The 20,254-nt window shown below is 33.1% G+C and overlaps 1 protein-coding gene across 1 annotated transcript in view; it reads left to right on the forward strand.

Annotated features, from left to right (window-relative positions):
- The window catches only part of CCDC178 (coiled-coil domain containing 178), a 644,800-nt gene that overhangs the window by 421,357 nt on the left and 203,189 nt on the right, over nt 1-20,254 (forward strand). The window contains exon 20 of the mRNA XM_051970271.1: nt 19,118-19,267. Within this exon, the coding sequence (XP_051826231.1) occupies nt 19,118-19,267 (150 nt within the window). The remainder of the gene's footprint in view (nt 1-19,117; nt 19,268-20,254) is intronic.

Below are 20,254 nucleotides of genomic sequence, written 5' to 3' on the forward strand. Positions count from 1 at the left end.
TATTAAGCCTCATTTACTATGTCTTTAGATATACTTATAAATCAACATTCCTTAAGGAAAAAAAAGCACAACTTAAATAATTGAAGAGATTCTTAGGGCTCAAGGCTGGGGCAAGCCCAATAAAATAAAAATAATGCTGCTGAAATTAATTTATAGATTCAATGTAATAATAAAAAATCAAACTACTAAAGGGATATTTTACAGAGCTAGATAAAATAACAATATTTACTTGAAGGAACAAGAGATAGAATGTCAAGAGAAATAATGTGATGAAAACATATAGAAATGAAGGGAGAGAATTTGATAAAGAAAGACCTTTGGTATGAAATGAAGTATTCCAAAGGAAATTAACTTAAGAAGGAAAATAATAAACAGTGATTGTAACCATAAATGGGAAGGACAGGGAACAACATAGTGATTAGAACTGAATGTTATGAAAATATGACAGTCCTTGATCTCTCATTCCTATCCTGCTCCTACCCCAGTACTCTTACTTCTCTATTGAGATGGAAAGCTGTGGAATTGGAATACTGTATCTGAGTTTTCAAATGTGGTGTTAGTTTTGCTGATTTTTTTTTCATTTTTTTATTCTTTTTCATAGGGATTCTTCTTTGAGAGGGATGGCTGGAGGGATATATTGGGAAATGTAAATGATGTAAACATAAGATAATTATCAATAATGTATTTTTAAAGAAGTTATCATCAAAGGTGTGCAAACAAAAATGGCATCTTTGTAAAAAGAATTTGGAACCAGGAACTTAGCTACCTCACTTTTATCCTATTGTTTAAATTGGGACAAATTATATGACAAACCTGGGTCTCCACATCACCTTCCTCACTCTTTCCTTCCTTCCCTCCTTCCTTCCTTCCTTCCTTCCTTCCTTCCTTCCTTCCTTCCTTCCTTCTTTCCTCCCTCCTTCCCTCCCTCCCTCTTTCTTTCCTCCTCCCTCCCTCTCTCCCTCTTTCTCTCCTCCCTCCCTCCTTCCCTTCCTTCTTTCCTTTTTTCCTTCCTCCCTTTCTCCTTCCCTCCCTTCCTTCCTTGCTTGCTTGCTTAAAAGATTGCAATGTCAACAAAAATAATGGATTCCAAAGACTTTCCTCATATCTAGTAACATTCCAAATACAGGAAAGAAAACCTCTAAATTTTTGTGCATTGAATATAATGCATGTTTTGTAATATATTTTAATTTTGAAAGTGCTTGAATTTACTTAATTTATGTGACCACAGTAACCCTCGACCCCCCTCCTCCCTTTAATTCATTTACTCTCAGCTCTCCTTAATCTTGTAATAAACTTTATGGGTCCTATTTTGTAGTTTCTGCATTTATGCGCTACATTATTACTTTATGATGAACTTAGTTGATAATTCCTTAACTCTTTTTACTGATGACCTTTTACAGCTGTATAATTAGAATAAGTTGTGGTTATTGTATTGGAATTTGTATCCCATGGGCCAACAAGGCAGCACATTAATTCTCTGCATCACCCACTCTATGTGCAATGCCATCAGTGCAAAGATATTATTCTTTGTAATTACATAAAGAAAGGGCCTATTTAGTGTTAACTGACCTTTCTGTGACTGATCAGCCTTTTCCACCAGTGAAGTAGAAATGTATATCATTAAAATGTAAGTAAATAGGAAACCTTTCTAAATCTTCAACTACTCATATCAGAAGAGTCCATGGAGAAGAAATTGTTGTCAAGCTTTCCCAGGATGCCACTAAAAGAAAAGCGGTGATCTTGTTCAAACTCTTTTAAAATATTGACAGGTATATATAACCAAATTGTGATGATGTATGGGAAAATTTAATGAGGCAATAATAAGCAAATAAGCTTGTGCTTAACAGTCCAAAACTGTGCTGGGAAGGAAGTGTTGCTGAAGTCATAAGCAAATTTGTGTTCTTTGTTTTAAAGACTTCATTCCTTTGGGAAGTTTGCTTTTCCCTGGGGCATAGATTAGCTGACCCTTATTTTTGTTCTCTTTATGATGCTGTGATGTTACTCCTTGCTATTATTTCTATTTTAGTTTTTGGAATTACAGTGCCTCAATAACTGTGAGGAAACTGTTGAGGAAATATATGGCATTTCCATGGGGACCTTATACTTGTATAATCATAGTGAAAAATTAGAATCATCAAAAACTTCCACTTTTAAACCCACCAGGCTGCTGGTTATCTTTTTTAAAAATGCTGTTCCAATATCAACAGTCTTTGATTTACTTTGAAACATTCATATGACATATATCCTACCTTTTAGAATCTCATAAGAAGTTTTAGAGACTTCTCACCTTTACTACTCCCATTGCCTGATTATCAACATCTAAAAATGTTTGCATTGTAAATAGTGTCATAGTTGAAAATATTTCCTTACTGTTAAAAAGATGCTAATGGAGACTATGGAACTGAAGCCAAACTTGAGTAACATATTTGAAAAGTTAGTTGAAATGATGGATTCTCCCAGATGATGAGGAATCCCAACACAGGAATAAAATATAAGCAAAACAACTTCATTCTTCAATGAAGCATAAAGATGGACATTCAGCCTTCATTTTTGAAAAGGACCATAATATTATGGGTGATTTTTTTTATTTATCCATGAAGCAAAGTTACACAAAATCCTACATAAAAATTGTGCACAAAGAGGTGACTCTTTCAGAGCCAATATTTGAGAAATGCAGAGAAATGAAGCTGAATCCTAAGAAATGAAATGTAAAGTTTAGGCTGATGTGGAACAAAGGAAACAAAACTTATAGAAGGAAGCCATAAATTAGAATAAGAAGCATATTATTAAATGTAATTCGGGTGAGGATTCACACTCAAGTCAGGGAATTGGGTGTTCCAGATAGGCTTGTAACGTTTCTAGTACCCAGTCAGTGAAAAATTAGGAGAAAGACAGGATATAAAAAAAAATCATGCTACAGGGATGTTAAAGTATATGCTTACTTCTGGGCACTTGATCTTGCAATATTGTGAATAAAAATCTTTTTTCTGGCTTCATTAGCAAGTCTGCAGGGTTCTTGGTAAGGTATCTGTTATAGGGGAAAGGAGGTGACTTTATGTGATTAAGATAGACATCCCCCTAACTCACTGATTGGTAGATACTTTTGAAAGGACATATCAAACTAGGTAGAAAGATTCAGGTTAGAAAAGTTTAATTGAAAATTCTCATTGTAGAGATGAATATTTGGGGGTAGAGTGACCGGAAAGAGTGGGGAGGGGGATGGATAGAATGCAGAAAATGTTGGAGATAGAGTTGACAGAGTCAAAATCTCATGTCACAGAAATTTAGTCATTACATTTATGTGTGAGAAGTTAATCATGGTTGGAAGATCAAGTAGGAGAATAATTGAATTTGCATTTGAATATTATGATGAAAGTGGCCCTTTTTCACAAAATGGAAGTTTGATTAGAATAGTCAGATGATAGAAAGTTATATAAGTGGTATTCTTTACTAGAGGCAAATGTAAGCCTCCTTTAGACAAGGATTGCTATGTTTTTGCTTTTGTATTACCAGAGTCATGTACTTTATAGAAAACTAAGAAAAGATTATTGAATTAAACTAGATGAGATTTCATTAAGTTGATTTGAATTGGCATAATCCTTTGAATTTGGTGAGCTAATATTTACTCATCACTAAAATCATGACCTAGGTATACTAAGTTTCAGGTTTAGTTTTTGTCGATAAAACATTAGCCCTATATATGTGGGAATCCATCAAAATGCACCCCTTAAAGTTAGGCAGATAGGTGACTCAGTGGATAAAATGTTTGATTTGGACTGAGGAAAAACTTAATTTCAAACCTTGTTTCAGATACTTATTATCTCTGTGACCCTGGGTAAGTTATTCTTAAACACTCTTAGATTTAATTTCTTCATCTGCAAAATGGGGATAATAATAACAATATATCCTTATTATTGACACAGATTTGTTGTGAACATCAAATGAGTTACTATATATATATATATTTCATATTTCAATATATATATGAAATATATATTTCATTTATTAAATGATTGGGTAGAATAGATGCATAAGTGATAGATGAATGAGAGACGTATCCTAGTAAAATGTGCAGTCTTCTAGTACAGGAACTTTTTTTATTTAACTTTGTCGTATCCCTCGGACTTTGCATAGTACTTTACACATTGTAGACCCATAATTAATATTAACTGAATTGAACTGAATTGAGTTATAAGAAAATTAGTACATGTTTTTAAATATATATGTGTATATCTATGTTAATACATACACACAAGCTATCATTGCCAAAGAATCAAAGCAGGTACTTTTAAAGCAATATAGTAATTGTAAATTTCTTTTCAACTTTATTTAGAATTGCTGATATCTGAACTGTACATTCACAGAATCTATTGATAGGGACATACTTGTTGTATTTTCACAAAGGTACTAGAGTGCACCAGGATACTAATCACATGGTGCAATTATAGCATGAGCAGAGGCTAGCATTATTTTTTATTTTACCTCATAGTGTTGATTTGTATTGTAATGAAGTTTACATGCCAATAAAATGTTGTTAGATGGCAAGAAACCCTTCTATGTTAATTCAAAGCATTAGGGTATTTATATATTGACTAAAGATGTATATGCTAAATTGCTTTACTAACAGTAATGATATAACTACCCAAAGAAGACAACAAAATATTTAGCAGGTGCTGTGAAAATGCAAAGGGTGTAATTGTGGTTCTAAAGTCATATGATGGGTCAAAATTCCTAGTGGGATAAAGGTTTGTTTTGTTTTTTAAAACAAATATGAATGTTATGAATATATGTTAGGCATAAGATACACAAATACTGTACATAAAGATGCCTGTGGCTGCATGTTTACTTAGCAAACCACATATTAATATTATGTGGTTTATGAAATTTATTTTGTTAGATTTCTCCCAATTACATTATTTGCTATTATTATAGATTTTTATTTACAAAGCATATGCATGGGTAATTTTTCAGCATTGACTCTTGCAAAACTTTCAGTTCCAACTTTTCCCCTTCTTCCCTCCACCCCCTCCCCCAGATGGCAGGTAATCCAATACATGTTAAATATGTTAAAGTTTATGTTAAATCCAATATATGTATACATATCTATACAGTTATCTTGCTGCACAAGAAACATCGGATCTAGAAAGGAAAAAAAAAACCTGATAAGGAAAACAAAAATGCAAGCAAACGATAACAGAAAGAGTGGAAATGCTATGTTGTGGTTCACACTCATTTCCCAGAGTTCTTTCGCTGGATATAGCTGATTCTCTTCATTACTAAACAATTGGAACTGATCTGGATCCTCTCATTGTTGAAGAGAGACACTTCCATCAGAATTGATCCTCATATAGTATCATATATGTGATTCCTGGTCCTGCTCATTTCGCTTATCATTAGTTCATGTAAGTCTCTCTAGGCCTTTCTGAAATCATCCTGATGGTCATTTCTTACAGAACAATAATATTCCATAACATTCATATACCACAATTTTTTCAGCCATTCTCCAATTGATGGGCATCCACTCAGTTTTCAATTTCTAGCCACTACAAAAAGGGCTGCCCTTTGCTTCTTCAATAACTCTTTGGGATATAAGCCTAGTAGTAACATAGCTGGATCAAATGGTATTCACAGTTTGATAACTTTTGGAGCGTAGTTCCAAATTGCTTTCCAGAATAGTTGGATCCGTTCATAATTCCATCAACAATGCATGAATGTCCCACTTTCCCCACATTCCCTTCATTTATCATTATCTTTTCTTGTTATCTTATCCAATCTGAGAGGTGTGTAGTGGTATCTCAAGAGTTGTCTTAATTTGCATTTCTCTGATCAATAGTGATTTTGTATACCTTTTCATATGACTAGAAATAGTTTCCATTTCTTCATCTGAAAATTCATATCTTTGACCATTTATCAATTGGAGATTAGCTTGATTTCTTATAGAGTGAATTCTCTATATATTTTGGAAATGAGGCCTTTATCAGAACCTTTGAATGTAAAAATGTTTTCCCAGTTTATTGCTTCCCTTCTAATCTTATCTGCATTAATTTTGCTTGTACAAAAACTCTTTAACTTAATATTATCAAAATTATCTATTTTGTGATCAATAATAATCACTAGTTCTTTTTTGGTCACAAATTCCTTCCTCTTCAACAGAGGTTGAACTATCCTATGTTCTTCTAATTTATTTATAATATCATTATTTATGTTTAGATCATGAACCCATTTTGACCTAATCTTGGTATATATGGTGTTAAGTGTGGGTCAATGCCCAGTTTCTGCTATACTAGTTTCCAATTTTCCCAACAGTTTTTGTCAAATAGTGAATTCTTTTCCCAAAAGCTGGCATCTTTCGGTTTGTCAAACACAAGATTGTTATAGTTATTGACTATTGTATCCTGTGAACCTAACCTGTTCCACTGTTCAACTAGTCTATTTCTTAACCAGTACTAAATGGTTTTGATGACTGCTGCTTTATAATATAATGTTAGATCTGCTACAGCTAGGCCACTTTCATTTGATTTTTTTTTTCATTAGTTCCCTTGAAATTCTTGATCTTCTGTTCTTCCAGATGAATTTTGTTGTTATTTTTTCTAGGTCAGTAAAATAGTTTCTTGGGAGTTTAATTGGTACAGCAATACATAAATAGATTAGTTTAGGTAGTATTGTCATCTTTATTATATTTGCTCGACCTATCCAAGAACACTTGATATTTTTTCAGGTGGTTAGATCTGATTTTATTTGTGTGGAAAGTGTTTTGTAGTTTTGCTCATATAGTTCCTGACTTTCCCTTGGCAGATAGATTCCCAAATATTTTATACTATCAACAGTTATTTTAAATGGAATTTTTTTTGTATCTCTAGCTGTTGGATTTTGTTAGTGATATATAAAAATACTGAGGATTTATGTGGATTAATTTTGTAACCTGTAACTTTGCTAAAGTTGTAGATTATTTCTAATAGCTTTTTAGTTGATTCTCTGGGGTTCTCTAAGTATATCATCATATCATCTGCAAAGAGTGATAATTTGGTTTCCTCATTACCTATTCTAATTCCTTTAATCTCTTTTTCATCTCTCATTGCCAAATCTAGCATTTCTAATACAATAGTGAATAGTAATGTTGATAGTGGGCAACCTTGTTTCACTCCCAATCTTATTGAGAATGATTTCAGTTTATCCCTATTACATATGATGCTTATTGATGGTTTTAAATAGAGGCTACTGACTATTTTAAGGAAGAATCTACTTATTCCTGTATTCTGTTTTTAATAGGAATTGTATTGGATTTTATCAAATGCTTTTTCTGCATCTATTGAGATAATCATATGGTTTTTGCCAATTTGGCTATTAATATAGTCAATTATGCTAATAGTTATCCTAATATTGAACCAGCCTTGCATTCCTGGTATAAATCATTCTTGGTCATGGGGTATTATCTGGCAATGATTTTCTGTATTCTCTTTGCTAATATTTTATTTAAGATTTTTGCATCAATATTCATTAGGGAAATTGGTCTATAATTTTCTTTCTCTGTTTTTGTCGTACCTGGTTTAGGTATTCAGTACTATGTCTGTGTCATAAAAGGAATTTGGTAGGAGTCCTTCATTCCCTATTTTTTCAAATTGTTTATATAGTATAGTAGTTAATTGTTCTTTAAATGTTTGGTAGAATTCACATGTAAATCCATCTGGTCTGAAATTTTTTCTTAGGGAGTTGATTCATACCTTTTTTTTTTTCCTTTTTCTAAAATGGGCCTATTTAAGCAATTTACTTTCTCTTCTGTTAATCTGGGCAACCTATATTTTTGTATATTCTCCATTTCACTTAGGTTATCAATTTCATTGGCATAAAGTTGGGCATAGTAATTCCTAATTATTGCTCTAATTTCCTCTTTATTAGTAGAAAGTTCTCCCTTTTCATTTTTAAGACTAACAATACGATATTACGCGTTCCTTTTTCTAATCAAATTTGCCAAAGCTTTATCTATTTTGTTGTTTTTTTATAAAACAAACTCTTAATTATTAATTCAATAGTTTTGTTTTTTTTACTTTCAATTTTATTAATCTCTCCTTTTATTTTTAGAATTTCTAGTTTAGTATTTGATAGGGGGTTTTAAATTTGCTCTTTTTCTAGCTTTTTTAGTTGCAAGCCCATTCTTTGATCTTCTATGCAAGTATGTCTCTAGAGATAAAAAAATTTTTCCCTTATTACCACTTTGGCTGCATCTCACAGATTTTGGTATTTTGTCTCATTATTGCCATTCTCTTGGATGAAATTATTAATTGTGTCTGTGATTTGCCATTTCACCACTCATTCTTTACGATGAGATTGTTTAGTTTGCAATTTTTTTTTTTTTTTGGTTTATTTTCCCCTGGCTTTCTTTCAATGTAATTTTTATTGCATTGTGATCTGAAAAAAAAAATTCATTTACTATTTCGGCTTTTCTGCATTTGATTTTGAGGTCTTTATATCCTAATATATGGTCAATTTTTGTATAGGTTCCATGAACTGCTGAGAAGAACATATAGTCCTTTCTATCTCCATTCAATTTTCTCCAAAGATCTATCATACCTAACTTTTTTTGTATTCTATTTATCACTTTAACTTCTTTTTTATTTATTTTGTGGTTTGTTTTATCTAGTTCTGAGAGTGCAAGGGTGAGATCTCCCACTATTATAGTTTTGCTCTATTTCTTCTTGCAGCTCTCTTAACTTCTCCTTTAGGACTTTCCATGCTATACCACTTGGTATATATATATTTAGTATTGATACTGCTTCATTACCTATGATACCTTTTAGCAAGATATGGTTTCCTTCTTTATTTCTTTTAATTAGATCAATTTTTGCTTTTGCTTGATCTGAGATCAAGATGGCTACCCCTGCTTTATTTTACTTCACCTGATAGTAAGAGTGAAGCATTTAATAGATAGTTAATTACTTTTATTTGAAATTGCACCAAAATTTTTGGTTCCTAAGACCAATGGATGACTATTATCCTTTAAAAGTAAGAAAGCCATGTGTTTTAGGCATGGGTTCAAGAGTTAGCAGTTCTTGTAACTTTCTCGGGCATATAAGGAAATTCCTAAGTTTAAATTCACAATCTAATGTTTTTGTTAAACTATATTTGCAGTATGTAGGACCAAGGATGAGTTTGGGGTTGATAGAAATAATTAGGAGGGGTAGAAGGTGGAGTGCCATTAGCATATGTTCTCAGGTAAAGGTTGTGCTCCAGCCTTTAACCTTTATTCTATATGTATCACTCTTCTTTAAATGTCTTTCTTGTAAACAACATATTGTAGGATTCTGGCTTTTAATCCAGTCCGCTATCTGCTTCTGCTTTATGGGAGCATTTACCCCATTCACATTTATGGTTAAAACTACTAATTCTGTATTTCCTACCATCTTATTATCCCTTTTCCTCTTACCCCCATCTCCAGTATTTAACTTATGGGCTCCACTTTCCTCAAGTAGACATCCTTGTTTAGAATCCCTCCCCATTTAGAGTCCCTCCCCTACAATTTCTGTATTCCCTCCTATTTAGCCTACCTTTCCCCCACCCACTTTTTAATAAGGTGAGAGAAGTTTCTCTGTAAAGCAAATATGTCTAATATTTTCTCTTTGAGCCAAATCTGCTGAGAGTAAGATTCACATAACATTCATCCTCCCTTCTTTTCCTCAAATATAATAGGTTTCCTTTGCCTCTTTATGAGATGTACTTTCCCTCTTTTTCCTCCACTTTTCCCCTTTTCTGGTACAAGTCCCTTTCCACCTTTAGTTCCTTTTTTTGATATTATAACAGTGATATCAAATTATACATGCACTCTCTATGTATACCCATAATAGAAATACAGTTCTCAAGAGTTCTTTTTTTTTTTTTTTTATTATGCTTCTCTTGAGTCCTATATTTGGAGGTCAATTTTTTTTATTTAGCTCTGATCTTTTCATCAGAAATAAATGGAATTCACCCATTTCATTGAATGCCCATCTTTTTCCCTGAAAGAAAATATTCTTTTTAGCAGGGTAGTTTATTCTTGGCTGCATTCCAAATTCCTTTGCTTTTCAGAATATGAGATTCCAGGCCCTTTGATCCTTTAGGGTAGAAGCTGCTAGATCCTGAGTAATCCTTATTGTGGCTCGTTGGTATTTGAATTTTTTTTCTGGCTGCTTATAATATTTTTTCCTTGGTCCTGTACTTTAGCCACAATATTCCTTGGAGTTTTAATTTTGGGGTCTCTTTTAGGAGGTGTTCAGTTAATTCTTTCAATGTCTACTTTAACTTCTGGTTCTATGACATCTCTGCAGTTCTCTTTGATGATTTCCTGAAAAATAGTGTCTAGACTCTTTTTTTATCATGATTTTCAGGGAGTCCAATAATCCTTAGATCTCTCCTCGATCTATTTTCCAGGTCAATTGTTTTCCCAAGTAGACATTATACATTTTTTCTATTTTTTCATTTTTTTGGTTTTGCTTGACTGATTCTTGATGTCTCATCGAGTCATTCATTTCCATTTGTTCCGTTCTGATTTTTAGTGAATTATTTTCTTCATTTACTTTTTTTTTTACTTCTTTTTGTATTTGTCCAATTGAATTTTTAAATGAGTTGTTTTGTTCTATGAAATTTTTTTTCTATTTCACAATTTTTTTAAGGAGTTATTTTCTTTTTCCATTTCACATATTCTGTTTTTCAGGGAGTTGTTTTCTTTTTCTATTCTATATTTTAATGAGTTATGTGCCTTATTCAGACCCTCTTGCCAAGCTCCCCTTTCCTTTTCCCATTTTTCTTCTAACTCTCTTTTAACATCCTTTTCAATTTCTTCTAGGAGACTCTTGTGTGATGGGGATCGGATTATATCACCCTTTGGGGCGTCATCTGGAGACAATCTACTTTTAGTCTCCTCAGGATTTGAAGTCTGCTCTCTTTCAGTATAGAAGCTATCTATAGTTAAGAATTCACTTTGCTTTTTTACTCATTTTTTAAAAAAAAAGTTAGGATCTGTTTTTAGGGCAAACCTCCTCTACAGACCAGGAAATGACAGCAACTGCTCCAGAATGGTGCTGAGTCATTCCCTGTACTTGGTGGGCATGACCAGGTCCTGTGAGATTCTGGAATTTTGGGATTCACTCTTTCTCTTTTATGTGTTTATGTGTGTTGGATATTTTATAACTTCTCTGTTGGTCTACTGTCTTGCAAACAGGGCAGAGTAGCCAGCACTGCTGTAGATTCATCCTGATAGATTCTCCTCATCAGGGAATTTGTACTGGCCCATGGAGACCTCACCCAGCCCCCAGTCTGCTCAGCCTTCTGCCTCTCTGCCTGCACTGGCCTCCTCCTGAACCCAACCAAAGCAGACCTTTTCTGGTGATCTTCGAAGTTATCTTCTGCTGGTAATTTGCTGCACTCCCAATATTCGTGGATTCTTCCAGTCCAGCACTATTTCAGAGGCTTAATTTCATAATTAGTGTGATGGGGGTAGGAGAGCTCAGAAAAAAGTGTGTGTCCTTTCCGCTATTTTGATTCTCCCCCTCCCTCTCCCCAAATTCATATTTTATATCTCTAGTGAAAGGGAAGAGGCTCTCTATAGCATTTCAATCAATCAACAAAAAAGATTAGGTTTAAAACAGGTTTAAATAAGATTGTATACAACTTGTGATCCCTTTCTCAGGTGTGAATTCTTCTTTAATTGGGTCAAGAAGAGAACAGCTGATTGATTCTGCAAGCTAATTTCATTTTGGGACATTAAAATATTTGGATGATTTTCAGCATTTGTTTCATCAAGGTTGGACTAGTCAGAATGTGGTTGATTTCAGTTTTTGAGGGTCCCAACTAGGTCCCTGAAAAACATTCATGGGAGTCAGTGGATATGAGTAAAATGAGCTTTTCTTTCTTTTGTATTCCTGTTGATCATGATATTGGAGAGACTAAACTAGTAGCAGACATAACCAAGGAAAAATCCAGACAAAAACAGATTTTTAAAAAAAGTCTCTTAAAGAAGAAAAACATTCCAAGAAGCACAACCCCTTGTATTAGAGAAAAATAATTCATCTTTAGTCTAAAAAAGGACTTCCTGCACTAGGAATTGTAAGTTTACTCTTTGTACAAGTGTATTTTCTACATGTGTACCTCATTACATAATATTCTAAGTCCACATTCTCCTTAGATTTTAAAAGCATTTGTAGAAAAGTGTATTCCAAGCTTTGGGAAAACATTTTATACTAACTCTTCTTATTATACCATCTTAGTGAATATCTTTACTAAATAATAAAATAAAATAAGTTAATTCAGGATACTGCCTGATTATGAATGGGAAGTATGCTGATAGAGGCTGCTGAAGGACAGTATTAGTGAGTAACAATATTAAAAACCCAGGCCAACAGGCTTATACTTAGGACCTAAAGAATAAGGAAGGTGCGTTTGAGGACCTGGCTCATCAATTGAACTGGGAGTTAAAGAATTAACCCTAAAGATAATGATAAATTAGAAAGGCCTAGAAAGATCTGAAGCACTGGGATTCAAGGTCCTTGAGAGTAGGAACTATGTATTAATATACATCTCCTCTATTCTCTAATATAATGCCCTTCCTTAGTAAGTGCTTAATAGATGTTTATTGAGTTGAATTTAAATTAAGTTAGTATTAAAATTAAAATTGAATTGACTTGCATTTTAGAAATTAGTGATTACTTTATATCAAAACAAAAGAGTATATCCTCTTAATAATGCTTTAGGGATAAACATACAATGTATTTCCACATTATAAATTTTTATTCATTCATTCAAAATTCAGCAAACACTGCCTATTACAGGGAGAGCACTGTATTCTGTGCTAAGGAAGATTCAAAATATAAATAAGACATGACCCATTCCCTCATGGACTTTACCTTTCAATCCTGTAGGGTATAAGATGCAGAATACAGATAATTACATGATACAAAATTTCATAATAGATTCATTGGAAATTTCAAAACAAAGTGCCTTGTGTGGTCTAAGGTGGGAAGAGTTATTAATGAGCAGGAGGAAAGAGAAGACTCTAAGGAGGTGAGGGTATTTTAGCTGGTCTTTACAGCATGGCTAAAGATTCAACAGGGAGAAAGAGGGATTGGGAGGACATTCCAAGTTTAGGGAATTGCACAGACTTTAAAACATGCAATTGAATTGTACACTGTTAACTGACAGGATGATCAACTATGACAGTCCTTAGAAATACAATGATCCAAATACAGTACAATACAAAAGACTCATGATGGAAAACACTATCCAGATTCAGAGAAAAAACTATGGAGTCTAAATGCAGATTGAAACATACTATTTTCATTAAAAAAATTTTTTTATTGTCCCTTTTGTTCTGTTTGTACTTTCACAACATGACCAATGTGGAAATATGTTTAACATCAGAATATTTGCTTTTGGGGGATGGGAAGGAAGGAGGAAAATTTGGAATTTAAAATCTCATTTAAAAAAGAATGTTGAAAATTATCTTTACTTGCAATTGGAAAGTTGTCAAGCAATGAGCTTTGAGGGAGCAGTTTCACTGCTATGATAGCAGAAAAGGCTACCTTGTAATGAGTGTGTGAAGCGGAAGTAGAGATAATGGGTGAAGACAAGGTTTATTAGTGAAATGGCAGAAAGAAATGGAGCAGTGTCTGGATGGAGTACAAAGATAAGGTTAAAGACTTATCTTTAATATTTTAAAGCCCGAGCAGGGGCAAGTTTATAAGCAAAAGGAAGAATGCCTGTGGCATACTATTGGGTAGAGTATGGACAAGGAATGCAACCTCTATGGAAACATATTGCCAGTGGGGAGGGAAAGACTGAAGATCTATTAGAAATCAGAGATACTACTACATCTGGTTTCTGAAGAAGGCAGGAGGTAATGAAACAAGGGTGCAGTCTGAAGGATTAATTTTAATAGGAAGATTTTATAAAACCAGAGAGAAAAAAGAGGAAAGTAAAAATGATTTTTCCTGAAAATGTTAATGAATAAAGGCTGCAGTTGAAGGGCTAATTCATTTTTTGTTGTAAATATGAGGAATGGGGACAGTTGGAGACAAGAGAAAAGATTAAAAAAAAAACAAGATTTGGAGCGGAGAATAAGATAGAGTTAATAAAGTTTGAGTAGAAAGATTTTTGAATAAAAGGAATCTTTTTATTAAAGTATTAAAATTATTATGAACAGAATTGTTTGCCTGTAGGGAATCTGATTGACAGATTATTTTCACAGGAGCAACTAAATGATATGGTGAACTTCTAGATTGATGAATCAAGAAAGTCATCCTTTGTAAATTTGATATTGCTATATTCTATACTTTTATCATTGTCAGATGCTATATAAGAGTTTATTCTAAAAGAATGGCTTATATGGAGATACGATGACAGAAAGCATGTGTTTTAAAAATATATTATTATCATTACTGATTATCAGAATTGACATGTCACAATTTGAGCCAAAATGTAATGAGAGAAACTGCTTCCCCATTGACCAATTTCCCCCACTGCAGAAAAGGGACTAGGTGGCTCAGTTGATAGAGGAGTAAGCCTAGAGTAAGGAAAATTCATCTTCCTCAGTGCAAATTCTGGCCTCATACACTTACTATCTGTGTGACTCTGGGCAAGCCACTTAACCCTATTGGTCTTACTTTCCTCATCTATAAAATGAGCTGGAGAAGGCAATGGTAAATCAAGAGTATCCCAAATGGGATCAAGAAGAGTCAATACAATATAATAAATAACATATAATGTGTTAATAATATATATAATAAAATAGCAATATAATAAAAACATAAAATAAATTGTAGAAGTTTTTCAATGAGTACATATTTTCTCACTTAAAATTTATCAAAACTATCTTGGCTATTGTCATTTGACAAATCTGAATATTCATATAGAATAATGGGAAACTCTTTATAAAATACAAGCCAAGTTAGATATTTGATTCCTTTCCTTGCTAAATACTACATTAAACAAGAAGGAAAGTGAGCTAATCATAAAATAAATCTAAATCTCAGGAAAAGTGTTTAATATAATTATTCATTATCATTATTAATAATGAGTTTTGAATAAAGAACAATGAATCAAGTTGGGAGAAGGTGTTCTGCTCATTTAGGCTCATTGATTGTATTTATTAACTACAGAGGCACAATAATCCCATAATTCTACATCATAGACAAACTGCCATAATAGGGAATTATTATAATAGAGTAGAAAGAATATTGGATTTTGGTGCAGAAAAACATTCATTGAATCTGACCTTTTCTGTTCTTATTATCTGTGTGGCCTAGTTATTCTTCCTTAAGCCTTAGCTTCTTCATTTGCAAAATGAAAAGGTTTTCCTAGGCCATCTCCAACATCCCTTCTCCCTTTAATTCTAAACCCCTTAATTTGATAATGTTGGAAGGCTATTTGCAATTTCAATATAGGAGAATTTAAAATCAGTGTGTTTCAAATTCAGATTCAGAGTTTACATAGTAGTAAATGGCAGCACCTGAATTAATTTTTGACAAATTCAAGTTTAATGAGTGCTCAAAGAGGAGGAAACATCTCTTTTTTGTTGATTATGATTCTACTGGATTTGAATAAAACATCCCCCCAAATAATTTTACTTTCCCTATTCTTCCTCTCTAATTTTCTCTTTCCCTTCCTTTTTTAGTTTCTACTTAAAAATCCTTCCCCTTGCGATTATTTTATGAGCAGTTCCACTTAAAATGGTGGTGGCGTGATTTCCTCAGACATAACTCAACCAATTGTCATCCTCCCCCTTTGGTTCATTTACATTCTGTTATACCATTGGCTAAAATTAAACAAGTCAGAGTCGTGAGGTGGAACCACAGTTAGACATAAAAACATTTTCAATGCCTGCAGAATACCATTATTTAAAATTAAAAAACTTAAACTTCATTGCACATCTGAAGGTCACTGACTTTCCAGAATTTGTGGTGAATTGGGAAAGCCTTCCATACATTCATTACTGGGAAATGATAATGTAAAATATTATGACTGATGTACCAATATTTTGAAGATTCATTGGCATGATTACACAATTTGATATCTTGGCACCTTTCCGAATTATGCAGCATGGGAGCAGAAAGAACTGTTGTCACCCAGAAATGGAAAATATGTACATTTGGGAAGGACACAGTGCATTGCACTGTGGGCATAACATAATTTCCAAAATGAGTGCAGCTACTAGGTTCTATAATGTTTAGTGAATGTCCCACAAGTCAAATGATATGCTTTCTCATTTTAGCATCCTTTTCTGTCCTTGTAGCTCTTTACAATGTAGAGGATGATTTTGAGAACGCTTAGGTTTTCAATGGCCCTTCTTTTTTACAGCAAATTCTCATCCAGAAAGGAATGTAATTAATTTCAATGGAAAACTTGTAAAGTTAGACTCCAAAGACTAACCCCTGAAGTTGGTAATAAGAATTTGCAAGGAGTCATCATGATTTTCCAAATATAATGACTAGTGTCTGAAGATAATTGTGACTTTTCCCCTAAAGTTGTGATCTGAAGCAATCAATCAACCAATTTATTAAGTATTTACTACAAAGATAAGCATTATAGTATTATCGGTATAAACAAAAGGGAGAGCACATATAAATAACTAAAAGCCTAAAAGATCATAAAAGTAGCATAAAAGATCATAAAAGTAGATAGGAGTTAATCTCAGAGCTGAAATTATTTGCAAATGGGGAGAAACAGAAAGACCTGCATTCAGTTCTGAAGGAAGTTAGGGAAACTGAGGCAAATTTAAAGGGTCATCATATAGGTAGGATGTTTTTTAGTTATTATGGTGTTGGAATTTTGAAGAAAAAATCTAAAATTATTATCTTATATTAGAATTGTCAATATTTCAGGAACCACAGTGAGATTGTATCAATCAACAGGACTAAGGGATAAGGGAAAATCTTGTCAACTTAAAAAGAAAAAAAAGGAAGTCTAAAGGGTTTCACTTATCTTATTAATAAAATTGTGTGAGGTATGAACTTGCGTGTGTGTGTGTGTGTGTGTGTGTGTGTACATTGGTGGGGGCAGGAACTGGGGGGATGTTGGAATAAATTACTCTTAAGCTTGATTCTACTTCTAAAATAACCTTTTTTAAAATATAGTCAAAACCTATTTCAGGAGGCACAATAAAGATCAGGGGATAAATATTTTAAAGGCAATACATATTTCTGTTAAAAATTTATTTAGCATACTGGACTTATATCCCAAAGAGATCATAAAGGAGAAAAAGTGTCCCACATGTGCAAAAGTATTTGTGGCAGCCCTTTTTGTAGTGACAAGAAACAGGAAACTGAGTGAATGCCCATTAGTTGGAGAATGGCAAAATAAGTTATGGTATATGAATGTTATAGAATATTATTATTCTATAAGAAACGGCCAGCAAGATGATTTCAGAAAGGCCTGGAGAGACTTACATGAACTGATGCTAAGTGAAGTGAGCAGAACCAGGAGATCATTGTACATGGCAAAAAAGAAGATTATAAGAAGATCATTTCTAATGGATGTGGCTCTTTTCAACATTGAGATAGATAGCTGATTAAAGCTAGTTCCAATGATCTTGTGATGAAGAGAATCATCTACCCAGAGAGAAGACTGTGGGAACTGAGTGTGGATAACATAGCATTTTCATTCTTTTTTGATATTTGCTTGAATTTTGTTTTCTTTCTCATTCTTTTTCCTTTTTGATTTGATTTTTCTTGTGCAGCATGATAATTGTATAAGTATGTACACATATATTACAGTTTACATATTTTTTAACATGTTTAACATATATTGAATTACTTGCCATCTAGGGGAGGAAGTAGAGGGAAGGGAAGAAAAAATTTGGAACACAAGATTTTGCAATGTTGAAAAATTGTCCGTGCATATGTTTTGAAAATGAAAAGCTGTAATAAAAATATATTTTAAAAAAATTCTAATAATAGTTTGGATCCTTTCCATATATTAGTCTTCAAACATCAGATATAATTATGTTCATTCTTAATGAATACTTATAACCTCCTGTCTGTTAATATATTTTTGTATCAATAACATAGGTAGGTATGTTTGACCCATTATGCATTTGATAAATAACTTTCAAATATCAACAGGAATGATAATCAACCATTGTTATTATTTGAAATGTAACAGAGTGAATGTATAAAAAGATATAATGATATGTCTGGTTTTAAAATACAAGCGATTCCCAACTTGATATACCCCAAATTATTTATGGATCACTTGGAGAATTTGTAATGTATTTTCCCATGGAATTAATATTATTACTAATGATTACTTCCTCTTCACCTCCAAAATCTATTTAACCTACAAATCAATGTTTTAAGGGTGGTAGATAATGAAATGTTTATTCAATTCAACTAGATGAGTTTTAGAAATTCTTACTAGCTATGTGACTCTGGACAAGTCATGTAACCTTTTTTGCCTCAATTCCTCATCTATAATATGAATTGGAGAAGGAGATAGCAAACCAATCCAATGTCTTTGCAAAGCAAACCTCAATAGAGATCCTAAGACTCAAGTCCTATTAAGCCAATATCCCTTTTTAATCTTATGATAACAATTTATATCCTGAATTCTGAAACTCATTTCAAATCTCTAATATTCCTGATGCCTATACTGTGAATTCTTTTGATCTTGAACTCCTCTAATTTGTGAAAGGATAAGAAAAACCTTAATACTAAACAAGGAATACTAGGGAGATGAAAAGAAGTTTTTGTTCTTGTTTGAATGGTAAACAATTCAAATAGAGGATTGTCATCTGGATAAATGACTCTGGTAGAAGTTTCTTCAATTCTGGAAGGTAGAGTTCATCTAAAAAGAGATCATCCAATAAGGCTTAAAGGATAGATAAGGCAAGTCCTATTATATAAAGATCACAAGTCACATTTGTAAATAGACTGTTACGTTCAAAACAATTATTTCCTTACTGTGAACTATTGCCCTTAGAATATTTTCCCTAGTAATATTATTTCTTAATTCTCTTCCATACCTACCTTTCATTGATTTCATTGGGTATACTTACAGTAGGCAAAGAAAAATTTACAATATTCAAGGACATACACAATTTAAATAAATTATGCTTGCTGGTTAGTGATTTTGGTGAATTTCTTTTTTAATTTTCTAGATTAAATACCACATTTCCCTGGAAGAAAACCTGCGCTTGGCTCAAGAATATCAGCATGCTCTGAAACAATTCTTACAAAAAAAGGACTGGTATTTGGATGAATTCCATAAAAAGATATCAGCTGAAGCTGCTATTAGAGATGGGAAACAGGTACTAACTTTATTGTACTTAAAAAAGGTATTTTGTTTAATATGTACATTTCTTAAAAGTAGAAATTAAATCATGAGTTCTTAATGTGATGGTAGATTTATGTTACCACACACACACTGTGTGTGTGTGTGTGTGTGTGTGTGTGTGTGTGTGTGTGTGTGAGTGAGAGAGAGAGAGAGAAAGAGAGAGACACAGAGAGAGAGAGAGAGAGAGAGAGAGAGAGAGAGAGAGAGAGAGAGAGAGGAGAGAGAGAGACAGAGAGAAAGAGACAGACACAGAGACACAGAGACAGACAGACAGAAACAGAGACACAGAGAGAGACACACAGAGAGAAAGAGAGACAGAAAGAGCGAGACAGAGAACAGAGAGACAGAGACACAGAGAGAGACCGAGACACAGAAAGAGAGAGATAGAGACACAGAGACAGAGAAAGAGACAGAGAGATTAGACAGAGAGAGACAGAAAGAGACAGTGAGACAGAGAGAGAGACAGAGACAGAAAGAGACACAGATAAGACAGAGAGGGAAATAAAAAGAGACATACACAGAGAGAGAGAAAGCCTGAGAGAGGCAAGGTAGGCAGAGGGAGAAAGTCACAGAGAGATTTAGTTAGAGAGAGTCAGAGAGTCAGAGAGAAAAATAAAGACAGACAGAAACTATGGAATGTTGGAAGAAGAAAAGAGAAAACGGAACAGAGATTATTGTTTAGAAAATTGAAGAGGAATTATTTTGTCTTCCTTTTGTCAATCCTGGCAATATTAAACTAATAAATTAAAAATAAAATGATCACACACTGGAGTATTTTCAAGCTTCTCCATGTGACTTTTAGATAAGTAGAATAAAACACAAGACTTGGAATCAAGAAAACCTGAATTTAAAATTCCTCACATCATTACTATCTGTGTGGCCATCTCCTCATTTGTAAAATGGAGAGAATTATAGCATTTGCTTCGCATGTAAAGATTCCCCCAATGGAATGGACTAATTT

The sequence above is a fragment of the Antechinus flavipes genome, chromosome 1 (genome assembly GCF_016432865.1).
Source record: "Antechinus flavipes isolate AdamAnt ecotype Samford, QLD, Australia chromosome 1, AdamAnt_v2, whole genome shotgun sequence".
Classification (NCBI taxonomy): Eukaryota; Metazoa; Chordata; class Mammalia; order Dasyuromorphia; family Dasyuridae; genus Antechinus; species Antechinus flavipes.